This window comes from Echiichthys vipera (assembly GCF_963691815.1).
Source record: "Echiichthys vipera genome assembly, chromosome: 17".
Classification (NCBI taxonomy): Eukaryota; Metazoa; Chordata; class Actinopteri; order Perciformes; family Trachinidae; genus Echiichthys; species Echiichthys vipera.
The window spans coordinates 13,898,474-13,923,740 of record NC_139842.1 but is presented as its reverse complement, the minus strand read 5'-3'; the positions used below and the strand labels follow the sequence as shown (position 1 = coordinate 13,923,740).

The following is a 25,267-nucleotide window of genomic DNA, read 5'->3' as shown; positions in this document are numbered from 1 at the left end:
TCCTCCTCTGTGGCATATCTGAATGCGACCTACAGCCAAATACAGAGTGGGGGGGGGGGGGGGGGGGCACGTGACCGTCCAGTCCGCCCACCTGTCCAATGGACTAGATGTGATCACCGCAAAGGAGATGGACGAGTGCAATGGTAGCTGTGCAGCCAACCAACCAGACAGACAAGCCATCAGCAGTTGATCAAAATGCTAGCTCCCCCCTCCCTCCACACGTCTCCCTGGTTTGACCTTGGATTGTGCCTTTTCTACTCCTAGCTGTTATGGCCGACATCACGCTAACCAGCTGGAGAAGGGAGAGGAAAGGCTTTCTTTTTTTATGGTCGCCTTGTTCTATGTTACACTTCATCTGCTCATGTTCGGGTGAGGATGACCTTCTCTCCTCTGTACAGATTGCAGGAAATGCTCTTAATTTTACTCATCTGTGCTCAAGTGAGTTGCTGCAGATGTTGAGCAGGCCCCACCACTGGCATTCCATGGATGACCAGTGTCAGCAGTCGGCAGACATAACTCAACTTTAAAGCCCAGTTTGTCAGATGCATTTCATAAAAGAATTTACTGTGTGATTTGGCTGACCTTGTACGCACTTGAAAGCTACTATAGTGGAAAAGAAGGTGGTTATCTGTATGGTCTGAGTGGAGTATTGTCCTTCTAGCTAAGACGCTTTGCAACAATAGAAGTCAAGGAGACATGTATTATACAGTGTGTTCTTTGCAAGGTAATACTGTATATCGTTTGGCCTTGGCTACCCAGGTGCCTTCCCTCCCCTTTCTGTAGGTTATCAGAACAAAAATGCTTGCATTTGTCTTCGCCAACGCTACAAGAATTAAACATTTCTCCTTTGTTCCCCTTGTGAACTAGCAGCAAATTATATTCAGGGCTGCAGAAAGACCTTGGGCTGGCTGGCTGGTACGGCGGCTCTCGGCTCTGTTATCTGCACTGTTCTGTCTCTGCACCTCTGACAGGCTACATCAGACGGAGAGAAGCCAGAGCAGGGAGCTGCCTTCTGTTTCTCTCGCACACATCACTCCAGGACTTTATCATATTACAGGCCAATCCAAGAGAACTCAGAGGACAGCAGCAAAGAGGTCTCTTCAACCGGGTCCCTCGTGTCCAGCACTGCTCTCCGTGACCTAAAGGAGGCGCCGGGCCACAGATGGAAGCGGGAGGGAGAGAGGACCGGAGGACAAGAGACAACAGGACATTCCGATGAGCCCTGGTTGCCAGTTGAATGCTCGGACGCTGATTTATGGGCGGTTCTGGCGGAGGGAGGGGTGAACCTGTGACTCCCCATAAAACAAGACCTTCATTACCCTCCCAGGCCTCAGGAAAACTGATGGTCGAACAAGAGCAAAGAAATAGAGTGCAAGAGGGATGAGGGAGTGGGAGGAAAAGCGTTTTTTAAAAACCCAAGAAATGAAGAGAAAGTGTTTCCATTTTGAAGCATGCGGATGACGGCAACTGAGGGAAGAGAGCGAGGTGATGAGGGAGGACAGAAATATGGAGCTAAGCTACAGGGGGAAGGAGGGAGAGTGATGGAGGGATGATGGAGAGGGTGTGAGGACGGAAAGGGAAAACCGAAAAGGGGAATGAGTGATGGGGCTCGAAGGAGCAAAGGGAGAACAGGGGATGAAAGTGAAAAAGGGAAGACAGCAGGCAGAACCTGTCCCAATGAGTGGAGATGCTTGCAGATTTATGTGGTGTTGTGGGTATCATTATACATCAACCAGAGGAGATGGGGAGACTCGAGCGATGTGACACCTATGGGGTTCTTGTGTGTGTTTATCTGTGTATGTACTGCACCGCACTTTTATTCTCCATCCTCATGCTGTTCATGTCTCCTCCAAAGCAAACTGACTTCTGACTTCAACAGAACACACTAGCCTGTGGTGAGGTAACATCCACCCACATCCACACTCCACTTTTCTGAAGCCTATCTATCTAGCACTGTTGGTTGAGAGAAGAGAGGTTTAGACCACCCAGGACTGGGTAGTGAAAGAGCTGCTTTGATGTGGCACAAGCAGATGTTCAGTGCATGGGTACAATCTCTGCTAAAACACACTCGCAAAATACAGTTTTACTGCCTCCTGTGCGGCATCATTACTCCTCGTCACTGGAGCGGTGGGATGCTAGAAAAGAAAAGAGAAAAAGGAGTGAGAGAGAGAGGCAGCCACCTCCTGTGCCAGGCAGTGCCAGGCTGAAACACTGGAGCCGTATGGTCACCCTGAGGGAGGGAAAACCTGCCCAGTCTAACCACATCTCAATTAACCAATTAAGTTCAAAAGTTAACAGGGGACTAATTAAAGAGAATAGTGCTGAGCACTTGTTTTAATCTGCCTTTCCCCCACTACCAGGCATGTCTCTGTCCGTGACCTGGCTGGCTGAGCTATGGCTGCGTTGGCTGAAATATGGCACGCAAGCCGCCGTTAGTCACCCATCCATCCCCTTGGCCAGAACATAAAACCAATGGATTTAGACAGATCAGTCATCAGCTGTAAAAGAAACCAGATCCAGAGCATTCCACGTGATGTTTCCATGGAACAGGAGAACCATGAAAATCCCATTTTTGGATGTGTGGAGATTGAGAGACCTGTGAGAGAATGTTCAAAAGTGGAGGACAGTGTTTAGTCACATCTAACATGGCCATTTCCTGTTCTCCCTTCTCATATTCAGTTCTACAGATTGGTTTTAATGAATGCCAAATGGGAGGTTTAGAGCCTTGCTATTGGCCTGTTGGAGTCTCTTTTTAACACCATCACATTAAATGACTTGTGTTTAGGACTCGAGGCTACAGCACACTCCTCTCGTTGACAATGTGCCTCGGGCAGAGAGTGTTTGTAACTTACCACTAAAAGTACACATTTTATCCCTGTGTTCAAGAGGAGAGGAGAGGGGGGTTGCTATATTGGCTGCTACCACCAATAAAAGATATGTGGGCTGTATGACACAATTGTAGTATGGCTGCTTTGAGCCCCGGAGCCAAATGCAGTGTGTTTGGAGTCAGGCTGACAGCTAGATAGAGAGAGAGGTGAGAAATCCCTCTTTGACTCTGCTTGTTTTCCAGCGGGGATATATTTGTGCTCTGATTTTTTTTTTTGGGGGGGGGGGGGGGGGGCTTTATTTGAAGGCTGTGACAATTTAAGTTCCTGCATGGTTGATTAGCTATGTGTTTCTGCATGTGTGTGTGTGTGTGTGTACGAGGAAGAGGGTGAGAGAAGTCCTGGATGTCAGGATGCAGTTTGAGGGGTGAAGGACTCCCCTGTTGTATGCAAGGCCCTAGAGGATTCCTCCCTCCTTCCGCTCTTACTCCTCCCCCCCTTACACTCATCTCTTCCTCTGTGAGATCCACAATGCTGGGAAGAAATGTGTCATTAACAGGGGAGACCAAAATAATGTTTATGGGCTCAAGCAGCACTGAAATCATTTTCCATATCAGTGCAACTGCATGGGCCCTGTGGGGGAGTAAATCTGATTTTCTCCTCCCTGTGCCAATGGGAAACATCATGGGAAAGAAAACAGATTGGATTGTTAGAGAAATGGCCTGACGCAGCTGTGGGCGGCTCTTTTTGTGTGCGTGTGCGTGTGTGCGTGTGTGCGTGTGTGTGTGTGTGTGTGTGTGTGATGAGAGAGGAAGAAAGAGACAACTAGAGAGGGAAAGGGAAAGCAAAATTCAAATGCGGATGTTTAGCGTGCAAGTGTGGATGAGAGAATGAGATGGATGAGCCCCACTATGGTAATCACAATTTCATGCCTCAGGAATAAAGAGCCAGAATGCAGAAAACGGCCCTGAAACACCCCCATGTAACAATGGGTCAGTTAACAAGCACACTCACCAAAGTTTGGACAGATAACAAATGGTTCTCCTTGAGGAGTGTGTAGCTGCCCTATGTACAAAGAACAAAGTGCTTCTGGGCCTGCAAGCGCTCAGCAAAATGTCAATCCATTATCGGCCATTCCATAAGAAACACTTGCATTTCAACTGAACCAAGACACAAAAAACAGCTTTATTGGGTAGTGTGGAGGGGGATTTAATAAAGTAAAATGCTGATTGAAATAACAAGGTGTTACTTGGAGCGAAAACACTCTTGGCCTGGTGCAATATGCACTTCCTGTTACATCATGAACATTTGAGTTCTCCGAAAGGATAGAATGAGGAAAGCAGAGTTTGGTGATTTTGTTTTGTGACATAGCTTTTCTTGTGTGTGCTATTAAATCTGTGTTGTGGGAGTAGGGAATGTGAGTGTGCATGTGTGGGTGGGTGTAAAAGGAAGGTAATGGGCCTTGAGCTCATTTGTCCTGGCCTGGTCCTGCTGTTGTTTCGAATCTGTCCTCCCACCTCCTGTGTCCCGGCCTGGAATGTCTGCACAGATGAGGCCAGTGACTCAGCACACTACTGCACTTTCACACGGATCACAGCGAGCACACTAAACACAAGGTCCATGTGAAAACCGAACAGACCATACCTTTGTCTTCACCTTTTGTGCAAATATTTATGTCCCAGCTACTCTTTGTCAAGTTTCCTCTCTAGTCATTGCCATCAAACCTGAGCCACATGCCCTGCACTGTGCTTTACCCCGAACCTCTACACCCATACTTAGGCTCCATCTTCAGCGGTAGCCTTCACTCCTCGGTCAGCTCTTACTTTGACAATCAGAGCTCTTAAAGCCCAGACACATCAATCGCCTCATTTTGCCCGTGACAATACAATACAACATAACAGTAACACCACTACAGTAGCACATATGTTCTATGTCTACATAACAGCAGGTGCAGGTAGTCTGTATTGATCATTCAAAATTAAAGACACTATAGTTAGCCAGCCAGCACATTAACAACAAAACCCGATGTTAAAAGAACAAATTATATTTACCACATACTCAAATGATATTTACCGTATAAGATGTGCTGCGTAAAACTAGAGTTGAGCCCGCACGGGTGGCTTCTGTGGTCCACGTAGCTGCTTCAATTGGATATAATGGACGCGCTGTGATGTGGGTCATCCCGCGATAGCCATGTCACGCTGCTGACGGACTCTATGGAGTTTCACCGTAACACAAACAATTACAGTCAGTTTCTGCTAAAGAACTCAATGGCTAAAAAGAATCCTTACCTGAAATAATAATGGTTTTGGATCTCATGCCCTCTAACTTCCCTTTAGCCGCTCGATTCACTTAACCTGAGCAGCAAATCAAAGTGATTTCTCTCATCGATGGGCTCAGTTGCAGATTCAACACTATGAATCAGCTGAAAAGCCACCAACAAGGCTGACTAGTGCCAACAGGACACACTGCAAAAACCAGGGCGGCAGACACTCACGGCCTGTCATCGGCCGACCATTGGTCTTATGTGTCGAAGCCTTTATTGTCTTTTAAACAACAGACTTCCTGGTCTGCTCCTCCGCAAATCGTTCCACCAATGCCTTGTGTCCTTCTCTATATTTACTGTGACTCTTCAGCAGGATCTCTTCCAGACATTGCTATCTCTTCCTGTCTGACCCCCCCCCCCCACACACACACACACACTGTTGGCACAGGAGTGATTGGATTAGAGGAAGAGCCCCTTTTTTGACAATGAAAAGGAAGGCTTTATGAATTATTAATTGCAATAAAATTGAGGTGGATCCCCTTGCCAGATAGTGGCACACGTTACACCAGCTGAAGTTTTTGCAGACTCCTGTACCAGTATTGAAGGAGGGTGAGAAAGATAGAGAGAAACATATATCGGTGGGATGTGTGCATGTACTTTGACATCGCTCCACCCCTGCGAGAACAAAATATCCCACAGAGACATTTTCTCCTATCTGTTTTCTCTACAGCATCACGGCCTGTGTGGATCCATTGTTGTTTTCAGGCTCCCTGCCAAGTCAGAACAAGCCAGTTGGACTAATTTGTTTAGGATTAGAATCTCTTATCCCTATCATGTCAACTTGTATATTTTGTATAAACAGCTGGGTGAAGTGGGCGAGATGCTTTGGCTGACCTCTGCCAATTTTATTTGCATAGAACTTAAATAAAAATTCCCAGAATCCATTTTAACTCTGCTATCACTTCAATCGCAAGCAAGTGGCTGACCGTGAAGCCACTCTGCAAACAGGCTGTCAACTTTCAGCGAGATGACCACCATACGCACACACAATCACACACACAGAGGCTTGCATATGCTCAGCGACACACACTCCCACGCACTCCCACGCACTCTCTGCTGCTCATTCAATCTCAAAGTTTTTCACAGTTCCTCACACACTTATCTACAGTTGTAGTCTAAACCTTCACCCTTTGCACCCCCCCCCCCCCCCACACACACACACTATCACAAACTCATGTCCAATTTGGACCACCTTCCAGTATTTTCTCTCTCTCTCTCTCTCTCTCTCTCTCTCTCTGGATGTTGCCCTGTCAACATTCTCACTCTCTTCCTCCATCCATTCTTCCAACGGCTTCTCCCGCTCCCTTTCCACTTCTCCCACCCCCTCACTGACCACATCCACTAAACTCACTCCACAGGCACGCAGTGTGGAGAGTGTCGGAGGCGTGCGCTACTGGCACTTTCCCCCACCCCTGCACTGGGCCCGGCTCCAGAACTGGACCGCCTGCTCTCTCTCTCTCTCTCTCTCTCTCTCTCTCTCTCTCTCTCTCTCTCTCTCTCTCTCTCGCTCTCTCTCTCTCTCTCTCTCGCTCTCTCTCTCGCTCTCTCTCTCTCTCTCTCTCTCTCTCTCGCTCTCTCACTCAGACCGGCCTCCTACTAGAGTTGTAGAGGGGGCTCGCTCCCTAAATCCCACCTTCCCACCGCCCACCTACCCAAAAAGGATAAAGTCAGGAAGGGAGTTTGTAAAGCAGGGGGGGCAAGCAACTACAACAACAACAACAAAAAAACCTCCCGCTACAGTTGTTTCTGAAGTTAGGAGGAATTTGGCTACCATTTGCGCTAATGTTTTCAAGATGACTTTGACTGTTTAAAGGAAATCCCCCTCTTTAGTAGCCATTTGAAATTCCTTCTGTGTTTTATTGTAAGGAAGTAGGCGCTTGGTTAGTCAGCGGCCCTCCAGGGTAGCGTGTGCAGTCTGTCTGGGGCTACCGATGTGTATGGTTGCCGAATCCAATCCAGTTTCCCTGTGTTACTAGAGAGAGGGTCAGACAACGTAGCTGTGTGTTTATGAGTGAATATATGTGTGTGGAAAGTCTGGCTGGCTTCTCCTTGGGCGTCTGAATTCCTGGGCAGAACATGGAACTACATCGGTAGGAAAGTCTGATGAGAAAGACACATCCTGCTCACTATGTTTTCACTTGGTAAGTTAACTTTGAAATATCTATTTCTTCAGCGCTTCCCTCTGCAGTATGGACTACCTGCTTTCAGTTTTTCAAGTGTTAAAGGGCCAAACCTGGCCACCTGGCCACATAACAGAAATCCAAAATCCCATTCTAATATGCTACCAATACATGTTCTGGTGCCTTGCTGTGTCAAGAGAGTTAAAGCTGTGCCAGCAACAGCTACTTAAACTAGCCACTGGATTATAAGCAGCTCTGGGAAAGGAAAAAGGTTTTCTCTTTAATCCTCTAACTCTTGCTGATATTGATGTCATTTATTTGAGAAAGGGGGTGTATGTTTTGTCACAGGACATGGTACTGGGAATGTATATGAGCTGTGATCATTCAGGGTGTGTTGTGAAGAGCTACAGAGCCTGCCTACCACATAGCACTGACCGCTGACAGTGCAACATCAACTGGTGTTTGCTCACTAACTCTTTCTGTGATGGGAGGTGGTCTTGTGTGTGTGTGTGTGTGTGTGTGTGTGTGTGTGTCTGTGTGTGTGTGCGTGTGCGTGCACGTCTGGCATTTCTTTGTCTTCTATTCTCCCCTCTCTGGCTGATCACTGGGCTGTGGAGAACAGGTTGATGCAGTCACACCTGCAATTTTCTCTTCGGCTCTCCTCTTCCCTTGTCAACATCACTCTCATCTCTCGTTGTGTGTCTGGTGTCCTTGTCTAGACGACACGTCCATCCGTCCCTTCAGGCTGCTGTCTGCAGATAAGACAGAGAGCCGCAGACTAACCTGGCTCATTTTTCAAGAGCAGACGGGGAAACATGATGCACAGTGAAATAATTGTACTTTATCTTCTCTTAGACAATAGGCATAGTCGTAGAGCTGTGCCCGTGTGTATGTGTGCGCTTGCATGCCCGAACACACAGAGTGCATGTGAATGGGTGTGTATTTCTCCAGAAGGAAATTTTGATCTGATTCCCAGCATTCAAAAGAACAACGTGTCGTGGGTGGGTTCTTGTTGTCTTCTCAGCTTTTTTTCCCCCATCACTGCTCGGCACACATGAATCCCTTTTTACATCCTATTATTGTATAACTCCTTGCTAAGACACTAAACAATCACTCTCCCTCAAGTTACATTAATGAGCAGGGCAAAGATTATCACACCTCCTTCCACGCAGCCCAACAATTGAAACCAGATTCAATTCTGGAGAAAGGTGTTTGTTTATGAGGTGTACAAAAGCTTGGGTGGGGTTTTCGAGGGAGTTTAGAAAGGCTGTTGTTGCCGAGCATGCTGACCAACTGCATCTGCCCACTGCTGTTGTAATGGCTAGCATTCAGCCTCCTTGCCTCAAGCGCTGTTTCTCATTCGTTCCCATGACAACTGGGCCTATATTCTCCCTGCTCCGCCTCCCCGCCTGCTGCTCACTCTGTGCCGTTCACGGGGGCCCACATTACTGTGTGTGCATGCATGTGTGATGCACAAACTGGACTCCTTTACCCTTGTACGCTAGAGTGTGGGCGGAGTATCATTTAACACCTCCACCTCCAGAGGTTCTGCGATATTTGTGTGTTTGATTCTCTGTTTGTGCATTTGAACCCATTTTTAACACAGCTCGACGAGTGAGGTTGTCAGGGTGGGATGTTTAGATGTCGGAGGGAGTTGAGGTTCCTTACGTCCCAATACTCCCCTCTCCTTTAATTCTTTAATAGGATTAATCTTCATCGCTGTCAGGGATCGGCGCCGATTAGGATGCACATGACCCGATTTTCTTAAGAGCCCATACAAGTGCAATACTGGCACAACTTAAGAACCTAGGAAATAAATATACTGGGATAAAAAAAAAATGCAGGGAGAGAAAACACAATTTTTTACAAGGAGCTGGCATAGCAGTGGCAGGCTCTCTTGATCCATGTCACTATTTAATAAGCTGCTAAATAAACAGTTATGGTGAGTCCAGCACTAGTGCTGTCATGCCTCGGACCTTTGCTACACTTGTTCTGCTGTGCTTTGGTTGGCACCCAAACAGAAACTACCCCGACACCTAGGCAGACCAGCCCACTTTAATAACTTGTGTTCTTTCTCACCGGCACCTCTGATTCATTAGGTTTTGAATGGTTTAGGGAGGGCATCATATTAAAACAGTGTGAGTGTTGCTAAAGTCCTTAGACTCAACAGTGGTGTGAGAATGCTTGAGCAAACTGCAAGGGAAAGATATTTTTGAGCAGCATCATTTACTGTATACTTCTCAGCAGGAGGCAAACAGCAGAGGGAAGGGTCATTTACTGAGGGACAATCTGTGGAGTCAGCAAGAGACAATGTGACAGAGGTGAATGCCAATGCATTATTATTTTATACTACTACAGCTCAAGTTGGACCAATGCCTTTCTCCTAGTACTGACCCTATGGCCAATCTGGATCACTGAGAGGTCTGATCTGGTTGTGTGTGAGGTGATCTGAGTTTCCATTCAATCTCCTCCCCTAACATCAGCTTAGACTTCAAAATTCCCCTTTGCCTGACACCTAGACATTCCCTTTTTATGTATTTCCCCCCTCCTCTCCTTGTCTTTGTGGCATAGGCTCTCTCCTCTCTCGGTGTGTGAAGAGGGGCTTCACTGCCTCTCTCAGTCACTCTTTCTCTCTCTCTGGGGCGAGGCTGTTAATAATGCAGGAGGATTAGCTGATTTATGTGAGCCGGAGGCACTGAGGAAAGCTGGGGTTCCTGGGGGCGACAGCCAGAAAGAGAGGGGCGAGTAAGTGAGCAATGTTGAGGGTGGTGCCATACAGGATTTGGTGTATGGATGATGCCTCCCACACTCCTCCCTGAACCCCACCCTGTGCTCCAAAGAGCTCTGCCAGGAGCGCTCTGCAGGGTCAGGGGTGATAGGAGGTGGCAGTGGAGAAGGAAGGAAATGAAGGGGGAGGGCTGTAAATGTGAAAAGCATGACCTATGTTATCAGACAACCTCAAACCAGCATGTTCCTATGGCACCCATTCTTATGTGGCTGCCTCCTAAATATATCCTTCCTCATCATATCTGTTTTATACTGCAAATGTTTTGTCCCTAGCCTTGCATCAGAAAATAGATTTTTGCTGACTTTGATTCAAAACCTGTGGTAGCTGTGACTCAGGAGAGTGGTTTGTACACTGAGGACAGGGTCGGAGGCTCGATTCCCCAGCTCCTCCTCCTCTTCATCACATGTCCAAATGTCTTTGGGCGGGACACGGAACCCCAAATTGCTCCTAATGGTTGGCCAGCACCTGCATGGTATCGGTGTGTGAATGAGTGTGTGAATGAGAAGCTAAATTACAAAGCGTTTTGTATAAAAGCTCTATATAAATTCAGTCTGAAAAGTCCGAAACAGAAACGGCGTTAATAATTACCAATACTGGAAGGTGATCCAAATTCGGACATGAGTTTGTGATGGACCATTTATCAACACACGTGCACATACACACAGGGTTGGTTTTAAGGTAGTTGTTGAGGTAAAGTAAGGTTGGGGATTGTGGGGGATTTCCACTTGTGTGGAGTTGTGGTGCAAGGTTTGACAGAGTGTGTGTGTGTGTGTGTGTGTGTGTGTGTGTGTGTGTGTGTGTGTGTGTGTGTGTGTGTGTGTGTGTGTGTGTGTGTGTGTGTGTGTGTGTGTGTGTGTGTGTGTGTGTGTGTGTGTGTGTGTGTGTGTGTGTGTGTGTGTGTGTGTGTGTGTGTGTGTGTGTGTGTGTGTGGAAGGCAGGGTTGGGTCTGTCAGCTGTTGGAGTAAAGTATGTGTGGCTATTTGGCGCAGGAGCAAGCAGCAGACTGATGGGTTTATCCCTGCTGTCTGCCCAGAGGATGCACTCACTCCCCGCCTGGCTGATTAAGACTTCCTTGCGATTGTTCTCACACTCTAAAAAAAGAGGATTGATTCATGTTTGAACTGATTCATCCTTAAAGAAAATCAAATCACAAAGCGTTCCTTGTTAGATAAGCTCGTCATGAGGGGCTTGTAATGAATTTTTGCCATGTTGCTCTCCCCAACATTTGTCGCAGCTAGCCCCGTGCGTACAATGTACGCGCCACCGATGTGTGAGTTTGTGCAAGCATGTGCATGTGTGCTCTCATCCAGGCATCATACATATGCATGAGACTTCATGGCAGTGTGACTTTGGGGAAATGAATGTGCAAAGAGTCAGGCACCCGGGCCCCTCACTCAAGTGCACTGGCGGGCACGTAATGGGAATGTAATTTAAGCAGTGGTTAATCAGTGTGTTTTCTCCAGCTTGCCCAGCAATGCATAATAGACAATCAGCCCCCAGTCGCATGGGCATTGCTACGAATGGTCAATTACTCATCATAGTCTTGTTAAACACACAGTCAGCCAGCCAGGGACACATTGCTCTGCTGGTGCCATCATTATGGTAAAGAACAAAGCAAAGAAATGCTATGTGTCAGAAAGAAAGAAGAGACAATGAGGGTCAGGAAGAGGCATGCACATAGTGTGTTTCGGCTCATCGCGATGGGGCAGAGGGAGGGAGCGAGAGGAAAGGGCCTTTGTGACAAAGCAGAGGGAGCAAGGAAAAAGGAATAAAACGCCAAAAAACAAACAAAGAAGAAAGTACAGGATTGTCAGAGTCATGCAGAGAGAAATGGGAAGAAAGAGAAACAGACAGGAGCTGAAATGGAGCAGAGCAATAAGAGAGATTGAGGGCATGAAAGTGAGAGATGGAGAGCATAAGATAATGGAGGGAGGGAGAGAAATTGAGAAAGGGACACTGGGGAGCAGGAGCAAAAGTGTGTGAGAGCGAGAGGGAGAGAGCCTGAGAAAGTGTGTACTCAGCTGTGAGATGAGACCTCTGTCTGCCCATGGGGAGAGGCAGTGTGAGAGGTGAGAAGACGAGGGGAGAGAACTCTGCTGTCAGTGAGGGGGAGGAGAGTCTCACACTCTTTCCCTCTCTCTCGCTCTCTCTCTCTCACACACACTCTCGCTCATTCACGCTCTCCACAGGGCAGCGATCAAATCTGCCCGGCTTTGTGATTCCACCTACACGGCCAGTGGGCTCCATCCTTTTACATCTACATCAGATTTTGATTTGATTTTTTTTTTTAATTCACACTCATGGTCACAGTTTACATGCACTCGTCTAATTCTAACCATGTTTTCTCTCCTTACCTTTGTCCCTGTGGGAATGCAGGGAGTGGATTGATGGGCAATTCCTCCGCCTCCTTCATGGGGACCTTTCTGGCCAGTAGTCTGGGTTCCCCCCCTTCCCACCCGTCTCACCCTTCCCGGCCACCCTCCTCGCCCTCCTCACCCTCCTTCCGGGGCGGACCCCACTCCAGCGCCTCGCAAATCTGGTTTCCCCATTCGCATGAAGGTACCTCAAATCACACACAAACACACAGACCTCATCTGACCACATCGTCTGCATGAGGCGATATTCATGTCTTGGCAGTATTGGGGACAGAGCTTTGCAGGGTGTATTGTTACTCTGATATTGTATATTTTTAGGCCGTGTTAGGTTTCCACCAAAGCACGGCTTGTAATCATCTTGCAGGAGCCAGGCTCCCACCCTTTTATTTGTGCACCAAAATAGGCCCCAGTCCCAGCATGTTTGGGATGGAGCGTACAGTGCCATGGTTTCTGGATAGGGACACAGGGTCAAAGGTTCAGCCAAGGAATCTTGCGGTATTCGATTCCCATCAGCAGGAATGTCACTCAAGACTCTCTGAAGGCAGCATGCGCAAACACAGGCCAGTAAAAAAGTGCAGAGCTTTCAGCTGGTGTCTCCATCCCAGCTTAATGGGGGAGTTACCACCCGACGCTCAGCATTACAAAACCCTGGCTACACACAGACACACACACACACACACACACACACACACACACACACACACACACACACACACACACACACACAGAGTCAGGAAAATATAAACACTAGTCTCACATTGCCAAACCTATCTCCACAGTGCTGTGTCAGCCCTGGAGTATGGTCTGGCTGCTCAAGTTAACATTTTTGGTATAGGGGGGAAAAAACGCTCTGGGTTGTTTTTATTTCTTTCAGCTAATCACCATCGTCTTGGGCGGCGCTAAGCCCCAGATGCGGTGACGGTGCCCTTCCAAAATAGATGGCATAGATTGTGGAAGGGGGAAGAGAATGACTTACATCTAACTCATCTCATGTCAGGCTTTATACGTGTACTGTACATCCGGTAAGCCCACAAACACACATTCAGTTCAACACCTCACATTTGTGCTTGGCTACAGCCAGGACGTCAGACAAGGATAAAGTAATGAGATTAACCTGCTATGGCGTTTGGGGAATTCAAATTCTAAGGATGACAGATATATGTAAGCCCTATCCAATGCCACCCGCTGATATATTAATGCAAGGTCTGCTTTCCTGTGACTTTTTCTGTCACTTCCAGGTTTGCACTTCCATAATCTTCAACTAATTACACGATGTGATGGCCGCCCAGTGCCATCTAGTGAGCCACAGTCTTTGAAGTTGGACTCTTGTTATTTCAGCCCTCTCATATTATTTCTTTCTTTTCTAAGAATAGTCCAGCTGTTAGTCCATGGGGGGACGCCAGTGGGGAGTGTTTATTTGTGGTCACTGATCAGCGGCGCCCCAGTTGTGTGATGTGTGGCTGGGGCTGATTAGGTGCAGTGCAGTTGAGATGCTGTCTTTTTTTGTGTGTGTGTGTGTGTGTTAAGCCATCCCACCCACCCTTCTCTTATGTCCTGGCCACCAGGGGTTGAGTCAGCGGGCAGTCGCTTAAGTGTTTAAAACAGGTGAGACTCGAGACTAATAAACATTGAGACAGGATGAACCAATTTGAATGAGATATGAACTCTAACATCAACTCAGCAGAGACATTTTCCCTCAAAACTAATTTTGTAAGCATCAGTGTTCCTTTTACCTTATAGTTTCAGGGTTTCATTGTCAAAGATTTTCTTCTAGCGGAAAAGTAGAATAATATTAATAAGAGTGATGATGATAATGCCAAGCCTAATAAAAGTAATGGAGGTGATTATGACTGGGATTATTACTCAGTTGGCAATGGAGGCCATTATCTCTATTGCAGTTTAATTGCATATAACGCACTAAGAGCATGATTGAATCCAGACTGTTCATCAACCACATTCAGCTGTTCCCTTCTCAAGATAATTGCATATTGTCTTTTTCCTGTTTTGCATAAAAAGCAAGTCATCAAAATGAGCGGCACAATTACCCAGACTCTCGCCTCCTCTCTCCGGGTGTCAGCAGAACCCCACCAGCAGCAGAGCAGACACTGACTCGTGCGAGTTTGTGTCGGTGCATTAGTGTGTCACTTGTAACCTTAAAGATATTCTCTGGATTTTCTCTCCTTTTTTTTTTTTTTTTGCAAGGTGTTTTTAAAGTGGCTGTTTGCATGCAAATCCAAGCATAGCAGCTCAAATTTGTATTCAAAGATTACTGTATGATCCTCATGTCTCTGGCATATAACTGTCATGGTGCAGAATGTCTTTGTCTCTGCTGTTTTTCTGACACGTTTCCCACAGATTAAAGCACTAAAATCTACCATGTTTCAGGCAATAGATAACAATGATCTCATTAGTCACTCCCTAATCAGTCACTTAAAGTAGATAAATACTTTCCTATGGACTACGAGGGTATGGTGCAGGCTGAATCGTAAATTGTATTTTTATATTAGGTAAGTCTATATATATATATATATATAAAGTCTTTTTTGTGCAGTTATCATCACGGGCATTTGAAATGGAATAATAGTGGTGATAACAATACAGTAAGTCAAATAAATGTAACAATAATTAGAAAGCACTTAGAGCACAAGCTCTTCCTCGCTAGAAAATGTGTAGAAATGTTCACCTTGATAGAGATCTGCAACAACATTTAGATAGAGATGGACAATGAAAAGACATGTGGCTGATATGTCTTTATTCCAGTTAGTGCAGAAGTGCTTGAGAAAATGGCAAAACCTTTCAAATAATGTTTTTCCTGGATATGAAACTCAATCTTGACTTACAAAAATAATCGCAAGATTCTTGGCCAAACTTTTTACTGAATTAGAAATGTTTTGACACCTTTTATTCCGCTGAGATTATAATAATAATAATAATAATAATAATAATAATGTATGGAGACAGATAATAAGAAACCATGTCTATGAAAAACAAGCTGGCAATCATACAGTGGTTTTTCCACCAAGTCCACACTACAATAAAACATCATGTTCAAATTAGTCCAATTAGGAAAGAGCTTTGAAAACCTAGTTTCTGGTATTAGAAGGCATAATTAGACAGAAAAATATGTTTTCAACTTAATCCGCATTAGCGTGGACATCAGTGGGTACATGGTCTGAGTATAAGAAGTCCAGTTAAGTCATGCATACAGACCACATTTCTACTGGGAGCACGAGCGACAAACCATTAGCTGAGTGACACGTTAAGCAAACCTATAAATAACATCACCACATAACAGTGGTGGTATGGTCCTTTGTACCATTATAACTTTGGCAGAGGGAGTCGGTGAATGTGGTACAAAAAAGTCTTGTGTCGACTTTTGTTTAAAGATTTATTTTGTTGGGAAAAGAAAGTGTGCAAATGCTGTGATATTTATATAAGGTGACAAGAACTAAGCCATTAGTGGCTTTCATGATGTCAGAGAGTAGCACGGATTAAAAGAGGTTTTTTGTTTGATTCTCTCTTCAGATTGATTGCCAAATACAATAACAGCCATTGTGTGTACCACACATGGGATTGTCTGTTGTTCATTTGCTGAGTGGAGATGGGGACTTACTGACACAGCGATAGAGAGGGTGAGGGGTAACAGTATATGATTGTGGGTGGAAGAGGACAAGGACCAAAAAAAAGCGTAGTGGCCGTTTTAATAAATGTAATGTGAAATGTTTTTCATAACACCTGGAAAAATAGATTACGGCCTCTGAGCTTCTGAAAGATTTATTTTCATGTTTGGACCCGTTATGTAAACCTTGAATAACCCACCCTGAATCAACTCAGTGGAAAATTTAAAAACAGAAAAATGGGCTTAAAAAACAACAACAAAAAAAAACCTTCAGGCTCCTTACAGGCCTGAGGCCAGCTGGCTGTGGTCCAAATGACTTCCTACGTTATGCCAAAAACAATCGCAGTCTCATATCTTTGTCAACACATATATACACACACACACACACACACGCTCACACCTGTCTAATCCACTTCTGTTTGATACGCCTTTCCAAGCCTATCTTCAGTTGTCCATCTTTCCTTCTGTGAGCACTTGCTAGCTTTTCCTTTTGTAGGATTTAAGCTGCACCCCCTACCCCTCCTCCCTTCCATACCCCTGCATCTCTCTATCTCTTTCTCTCTCTCTCTCTCTCTCTCTCTCTCTCTCTCTCTCTCTCTCTCTCCCTCGTGCCAGCCTGCATCCCTTACTTTCAATTAGTCAGACCTGAAGAGATCCACCACAGTACTGCCCCTCCTCCAGCAAATCCCTCCTCCTCCTTTTCTATGTCTTGATGGTTCTGTCACTTTTTCTCAATTAGCGGACCTGACAGACAGCTCAGCCTGCTCCTCCTCTCCTCTTGGTCTTCCTCTGCCATGCTCTCTCTCTGTCCTTCTATCTCTGAAATGTTGCGGCCGGAGACAATATAGAATTTGCCTTTTATGTTATTTTGCCTTTTAGCAGAAGTGAAGGAATTGTCATAGGAAATTGTATGGGCTGTAGTTTTCAGAGCAGGTATGAGAGGACAGGAACGGCGAGAGGACGGTTCGGCACAAGTGAGAAAATGAAACACTCTGCCGTCTGCCTTTAATTCAGAAGGCTTAATTCCTTATTGCCTCTAGGTGCTGTTCTATATCCAGCCCCCTTCTTTGTCCTCCCTGTCGGCCTTCTTCTTCTCTCAACCCACCATGCTGTGAGAAATGCCTTCAGAACTTCTGGAAATCCCTCCCTGGGGTGCATGCTCTGTTTGTTCTGCCTCTTGCCCCTGCTCCGCCCATGGAAAGGAGGGCATGTGCTGTGAACTCCCCTCTGTCATTCACTTGCCGATGCTGACTTGTTTATGTGTGTGTGCGTGTGTGTGTGTATGTCTGTGTGTCTGTGTGTGTGGACGGAATGAGAGCGAAGCTGCTGTGCAGTCAGCAGACTGCACTAAGACCCTGCTCACGTCGCCTGCAGCAGTAGCAGCAGCAGCAGCAGCTTCCCTTGTCCTAGCCAGATTAATGGCTGAATGGGCTCTGCCATGCCCAGCAGTCCCCCTCTTGCCACCCCACTGGAGGGCATGCTGAAACTGAGCGGGCTGGCATTATCGGGCACAGCCAGACCACGCTGTGAAAAGGGATTACGCCGTCAATCGTCACGCTCACAAACAACATGCTGCCTCAGAAAAAAAAAGCCCCTCTCCTAGCTTGGATAAAGACTGCCAAACAGCTCTCTGCTTTTCTCCCCTAAAAATCAGAGAAGAATGTCTTGCTTAAACAAAGGACACCCCCCCCCACCACCACCTACCCCACCCCACTGTAGATGATTAGGCATAAATGTGTGTGCTTATTAATCATGACAGCAAAGAAAGAGACAAAGGGGGAGAGATAGAAAAATAGGTAAAAGATAGAAAACACAAGGGTCTGTAATTATCACCGCATTGCCCTCTTCAGAAAGTAGCATCGCCTGTGTTATTGCAGGACTGTTTACCCTCTATGTGCATTTCATTAATTAAGATGGGAGCACGCGGAGGCCGCCCTTAGACGAGGTCATTAAGCCCACTACAACACTCCTCCCTCCCCAGAGCCGGCTCATAGCACTGGCCTCATTGTTCCACCGGCAGAAAGTGAGACATTCAACACTCGGGGCTGCTGTTAAAACACAGTGCTTCACTCTCTCTCACTCTCTCTCTCTCTCTCTCTCTCTCTCTCTCTCTCTCTCTCTCTCTCTCTCTCTCTCTCTCTCTCTATCTCTCTCTCTCTCTATCTCTCTCTCTCTCTCTCTCTCTCTATCTCTCTCTCCCTATCCCCCCCCCCCCCCCCCCCCTTTCTCACACACACACGGCCAAATGAACTGCATCTGCGCTTTCCGGGATCAGGTCATACGCTTGCCAAAGACGTCTGTCTTTCATTGAGCTTGTAGAGCCATGTTTTCCTCTCTTTATCCCTCTCCTCCTTCCTTCACTCCGTCTGTGAGTTGTGTTTAAAAGTGAGGCTGGAGGGCGAGGCAGGTGCAAAAGCAAGGAAGAGGTAGATGACTCAGAGGTCACTTCGATGGTTGAGTGTGACGCTGGTGGACAGTAAACGTCAAAATAAAAACCAAATGTCTCTGGTCTCTTCTCTTTATGTCTGCCATTTAGGTTAGTTTTCTTCTTTCTTTCTTTATATCTCTGTAGCCTGAGCTTGACGTAGATGGGGAGGACATTGGTTTAATCATGGCTGTATTGCATTGCATAATATGCTTAGCAGAGAATATTCACTGACATTGTAAAGCGTTGCTGTCAGCAGAGAAGGTGCCATTTTTATTTTTTTACATTACTATGATTTTATTGTAAAATCTATTTCTTGCAATTGGTATCAACTAATTATACAGTAGAAGAGATAAGCTTATTCAATTCACATCTGTTTGTTTAGATGTTTTAGTTACCCAGCTGCAGTGGAAGTGGTTTGTCATAGTGATTCTTTGTTTAAATATTGCGAAGGGCTTTCATCTCAATCCCTGTTTTCTCACTCCTCCACCTTCAAAGTCCTTTGTGTTTTGAATGTCCCATTGCAAAATGAGTTTTGTGTTTGGTTGTGGTATAAATGTCCTCCAGATGGGCTTGATGTAATAACCCCAGGTGTACCGGCTTAAAGGCCCAACATCCAAATGACCTTTTACCCCTGATGTAGGTCAGTAAAGGTCAGCTCTCTCTTTATTTTAAACACAAGCTTCAAATCCGTCCTTATCACTCCATTCAGATGGGTAGAGGTACCACTACCTGCTCTGAAAGAGAGACAAAGAAAGAGTCATATGTTTCTAAGACAAATTTCATACATTACAGCAATCCCGTAGCTTGTCCTATATTGTTTGCATTCTAAACTCAGGCAGGAAAGGCAAACATGACAGGCAGAGCCAGTACTTATTTGCGTATGAACACCACCAGCTGCATTGGACCTGAAGGATTATGCTGGGTTAGTCTGGATAACTGCATCTTGGGGGTTTTTGTCCTGTCTTATCAATTCTCTTCTTCTCTCTGCTATCCATCTCAGCAGCTCCAGGGTATCCTCGATTCTCAGGGAGTCTGGCCCACACTTTCCTTCCCATGAGCCATTTGGATCACCATGCCAACAGTGGAGTTCTCTATGGGCAGCACCGTTTCTATGACACACAAAAAGGTGAGGCATAAGATGGTTTAAAATTTAATCAGACAGAAATAAGACATTTAAATCAAATTATACAACATATTATGGTTTAATTTGATGTGGGATATTGATATAAGGATGCCTAGGGATACTATCACAAGAGCTGTATGATCTAATTCTGTCATTGCCTTTTTCCTTGCTTGACTAATGCATTTATCTTTACTGGCCTGCCTTCCTTCCTCTCAGAGAACTTCTATCTCCGAGGTCTCCCGTCCCAGCCACCTCTCATCTCAGCCAATCACAGTCTGCCACCAATGTCCAGGGCAGGTTCAGGACACTCTCAGGGGTCCTGCAGCAGAGACAGAGATCCAGGGGTAGGGGCGGCTCTACATAAAGGCCTCAAAGAGGGTTCTGTGGAAAGAGGAGTGGTACCTGTAAAGGACAAGGAGAGGTCCAGTAGCAAACAGGAGGCAAAAGAGAGACAGCAACAGCACCACAGCCACCAGCCACCCCAACCCACACACCACCACCACCATTCCCACTCCCATCAGCAGCACCCACACTATCCGCAGCACCCACTACCCCTGGAGGAGGTCAACAGTCGGGCCCTGGAGAGGCACAAGGCATCGCTCACGATGGAGTACAGCAAGGAACACCCTCAGAATATGGGCAAGCCCCTCAGTGCTTGCTTGCACAATGGAAAGATGCAAAACGGAGATGCAGGAACTGGAGCTGGGGCTAAGGCCTCCATGTCCAGCTGTGGCGGGGATGGCACAGCCCTTGGGGCTATGGGGGGTGGGGGGAGTAGCCAGGGCAGACACATGGGGTCCAGCGGCAGTAGTCGCTGCACTAAAGAGGGGGTAAGTGGAGAGATGAGGATCAGTGAACAACCTTCAGACTGTCTGGAAAGGGGTCAGGCACCACTCCACCACTCTCTGTCCTACTCTGTGCCCCCACCCTTACACATGGGTCCTGCTACTGGGGGGGCACACCCCCATCCACATCCTCACGCTCACCCACATACACATCCTCACCCAGGGGGCTTCCACTGCCTTCAGCTCCACCCTAGCCACCCACACCACCCACATCATTCCCACCACACACACCACCACCCAGACTTCTTCTGCCCACCCCCTCCTGCTCCACTAGCCAACCCTGCCTCACATGAGAGGGGAGCAGCCAGTGTGGGGCGAGAACCTAAAGTCACAGGGCCTACATTTGTGCCATCTGTGGCAGGCTTAGGGGACAAATCTAGTGGGCCTTTCCAGCTTAGTAACCCCGACTGCCACGGTGTGGGTGGTGGAGGGGCAGGCAGCAATGCCAAGGATAAGGTAATAGAAAAGAGTGGAGGCAGTGGGCACCATAGTAGTTGGCACAGAAAACAGCAGCAACAGCAACAACAACAACAACAGCAGCAACAGCAGCAGCAGCAACAACAACAACAACAGCAGCACCCATATAGAAAGACAGAGAAAGCTACAGATTGGATGCAGTCCCACCACCAACACCTTCAGCCCTCACAGCTTCCTCCACCCCCCCAACTACAACAACCTCCACATCCCCAACAGCAGCACCAGGTGGTACGGTCACGTAGTGCTGAGTGTATCAACAGTGGTGTGGACATGGATGTGTTCAGACCCTCACTGCCCCAGGGACCCAAGGCTGGACACTCTGTCCCTCATTCTGTTAACACTTCTCCTTATAGAGATTGTTCCCATCCAGGACCCCAGCCTAACTCCTCCCCACTTGGAAGTAAAAGCCTGGGTCAACATAGTGGGGCTGGAGCTGCCCATGGCCCTGGTCCAGTAGGGAGCTGCTCCTTACAGAGAGATGGCCAAAAGGTAGCCAGGATACGCCACCAACAGCACAGTCGACCTGGCCCGGATGCTCATTCTCCTGCTGAGTTGAATCCGGGGACCAGTCAGGAGCTTAAAAGAAAGATGGACATGGTTCCTTATGGTTACAGCAACAGCAGTGGGCAGCATCACCATCAGCAGCCCCCTGTGCCACCCTGGGCCATGAGGCCTCCCCACCACATGTCACAACCTGAGGAGGAGCAGAGGAAGTCCTACATGGATTTAGGGAGTACTGGTGGGCAACACTCCCAGCAGCAGCAGCAGCAGCAGCAGCAGCAGCAGCAGCAGCAGCAGCAGCAGCAGCAGCAACAACAGCAGCAGCCAGGAATGAGCTTGCCACCCCCCCAGCCTCCCCCTGCACCTCCTCTCACTCAGCAACAGCAGCAGCCACAGCAGCAACCTGAGCCCCAGGGCCCAACTCAGGGGGAGAGCAGTGCCATGAAAAGCTTATTAAAGTACAGCAACCAGCAACAGCCACTGCTCCTCTCCCAGAAGAGCCCCTTTGGGGGCCTGGGAAGCCTCAAATCAGGTCCTGCTGGGGGGAGCTGTGCCCTGCAGGGCAACAAGCAGACTCTACCTTCCAGAAAAGGCCTTGCCAATGACAACGAGCGCCCCGATTACAGTGGTCGGGGCCGGGATATGGGGGACACGGGTCATGGGGAAAGTGAGGTGCGGCAGCCGCCAGTGGGAATAGCGGTGGCTGTGGCCAGACAAAGGGAGCCACCTTGTCGTTCAGGAGACAGTCATCCCAACAGCCGACATGGCAGGGTACATCCCTCAGTGAAAGGTAAGCAGTCAAGGTCATAAACAGAGCTGCAGACACCAGAAACTATTTTTCTTCTTCTCTGTAACCAGATGATGACCTAGCTGTGCAAATGTGAGAATTATGTACGAGTATGATATGTATTACAGAGTATGGTTGAAAGTGCATTAAAAAGTATGATACAAAATATGTATAGTGTAGCAAATTGCATGAGCACCATCAGTACTCTGTGTCCCTTGTGAGTCGTAATGTTTTGAGAAATTGTGAGAGACTTGAGAACATGTCCTCACCAGGTGAGAGCTAGTGGCTAAGCTAATGTGTGTCTCACAGGACTGCCCCGCTCCATGTATCCTTCAGATCCCGCCACTGAAGAAGAGAGGAAGAGGATGAGTGGGGAACAGATAAGTTTGACTTGCTTGGACAGAGAGAGAGATACATATATCAGGTAAGCAAATGTAAAGCTACTGCTCAATGCCCATTTCAAATATGTTATTGTCAGAAACCTTCAGTGGTCTTCATTTGGATTTCCTTTTTTTTGTCTTATCCTGATGCCAGGGATAATAAGGAAAGGGTGGAGTTTGCAAGAATCCACCCCTCCAACAGCTGTCATGGAGACCTCACCTCTCATCTCATGGTCCCAGGCGGGACTTCCCTCCAGTCTGGCCAATTAGGAGATCCTGCTGCACATTCTGCTCACCATCATTGGATGCCAAGAACTGGAAGCCCATCCCTTTGGATGACAGGACACTCTTATGGTAAAAGAATATGAATTATTTTGGAAATCAAGAATTGTACTTACACATTCTCACATTTTACAGTGTTAGAGATCATGCAAAGAAGGCAGCACAGTCCTGCGTTGTCACATGTTTTTATGCTCTGTCAAAGTACTGGTCTTTTATGCTTTTTAAAAATCTTTCTCAGCAGCAAATACAGTTTCCTTTAGTTCCTAAAGAACTCTGTCATCTCAAATGTATCTTTTCACTGGTTCCCAGTCAGGTTTAGAATTGGTTTAATGTTTATGATTAGTATTCACAGTATATTTGTAGGTTGGGTTTACATAGAATGTGATGGGTATATAATTCTAAATTGACGCCCTTTCTATAAAACAGGTATAGGTCATACAGCTCTGCACCAGAATCTACCCCCAGGTTTCTCTGCAGCCATGTCAGGCCCTCTGCAGCCAGTCTTGCCTCTGCCTCAGGACCCCTCTGCCCAGCTGGTGGTCCTGCCCACTGAGCCTCCTGCCCATCCTGCAACCCATCACCTGGGTATGCCATGACCTTGCTTTGTCCTCTGTAAAGCCAAATGTATTTATAAAGCACTTTGAACGTGCATGCACGTACAGCCTCACATGTGAACATTAACATTGAAATAACTGTTGGTAGTTCATCAGCAGTCTTCACAAGATCCCTTCCTGTGAACATCTCTTTAATGGGCTCATTCTCTCTCTCTCTCACACACACACACACACACACACACACACACACACACACACACACACACACACACACACACACACACACACACACACACACACACACACACACACACACACACACACACACACACACACACACACACACACACACACACACACACACACACACACACACACACACACACACACACACACACACACACACTCACACACACACACACACACACACACACACCACAAGTCAAACATTCCCTGCACACCACCTGCTTGGCCCAGCAGGAATAGGGTACTCATCCAAAGCTATACTGTATGTGCACCCCTCACACACACACACACACACACACACACACACACACACACACTGACACAGAGGACCACACCGGAGAAAGAGGAAGTGTGCGAGTGAGGGAAAGATCACTTCTCAAATCTCATTGTCGACACATATTCAGCGAGCAGGCTGTGACATTTAATTAGCTTACAATCTTTGATGGTACATTTTCTTCTGTGCTCCACAGGAGTTTCAGCTGAGAAGGGAAGTGCATCCACAAAAGCTTTCCCACAGGAAACATCCAAGTTTATGTCTCTTAACAAGAAATTGTGGTGTATCTAAGAGAAAGGGGGTGGAAGGGCGAGTCAAGGACGAGAGAATAGAAAATAAATAGTTTTTTGAGGTTGATACAGTGTAGGCCCACAACTTCCCAAGTGGGATCTCTGTCATAGGACATCATACACACCAAGTTGTACTGACCCTTAAAGCCACATAATGAGAAAGGTTGTCCACCCACAGACATGGGAACTTAACTTCCAGCTGGGCCCTTTCACAGACCCTTTTCTGCAATTCAGCTGGGCAGGTGGGACTTTTCGGCAGAAAGTCCACGCTGAATGCTCCGGCAAGACCCACCCCAGTGCTTTTGACATCTAATCAACCTACAGCCACGATCATCTGTTCGCATTTCATCATTGTCATAACTTTTTTTTTTCCAGCATTCCAGCTAATTCTCAAGGCAGTTCTTAAGAGACTGCATTCTGTTCAGAGCGGGGGAGAGTGTGGGATTGCTACTGCCTTGGGAGATGTTGTTCTGTGTGTAGTCAAAAATCCTATTTCTGAAGACATTTGTCTATGTCATTATCTATAAAATGTGAATACAATGCTATTTAAATGATCTGTAATGGTTTCACTGTTTTCAAATGGGTGTGGGAGGCAGATAATGACAGGATAAGAAGTTGGATAACACAATGTGGTATTCTAGTGTGTTGCAAATGTCTCTGCACACATGTCTTTTTGTACTAAGGTAGACCCCTCTATCACATTCCTCCTCCTTTTTTCTCATTAGATGTGATGGAGCAGCAAGGGCTGTGGCCCCCTGTGTATGGCGCCCGGGGCCCACCCTCCCACATGCAGCATCCTGCTGTGTACTCCCGATCCCAGTTTCTACGGCAACAGGAGCTGTATGCGCTTCAGCAGCACCAACAGCTCCAACATCAACATCAACATCAACATCAGCATCAACATCAGCACCAGAGCCACCACTCGCAGCAACCACAACCACAGCCTCAAACCCAGCAGCAGCAGCCGCCGCAGCACAGAGCTGCACACGCCATGGACATGCAACATCATGCCACTCACAATTCACAG

At 47.0% G+C, this 25,267-nt stretch overlaps 1 protein-coding gene across 4 annotated transcripts in view; it reads left to right on the top strand.

The window, feature by feature from the left end:
* bahcc1a (BAH domain and coiled-coil containing 1a) overlaps positions 1-25,267 on the top strand; it is a 67,090-nt gene that overhangs the window by 18,842 nt on the left and 22,981 nt on the right. For 2 of the 4 annotated variants that reach the window (XM_083931542.1, XM_083931541.1), the window contains exons 3-9: positions 12,436-12,618; positions 19,482-19,607; positions 19,821-22,217; positions 22,524-22,638; positions 22,749-22,948; positions 23,303-23,461; positions 24,966-25,267. In XM_083931542.1, the coding sequence (XP_083787668.1) occupies positions 12,436-12,618; positions 19,482-19,607; positions 19,821-22,217; positions 22,524-22,638; positions 22,749-22,948; positions 23,303-23,461; positions 24,966-25,267 (3,482 nt within the window). Of the gene's footprint in view, positions 1-7,171; positions 7,293-12,435; positions 12,619-19,481; positions 19,608-19,820; positions 22,218-22,523; positions 22,639-22,748; positions 22,949-23,302; positions 23,462-24,965 lie in introns of those variants that run through there. The other 2 variants (XM_083931544.1, XM_083931543.1) reach the window with 2 other exon arrangements.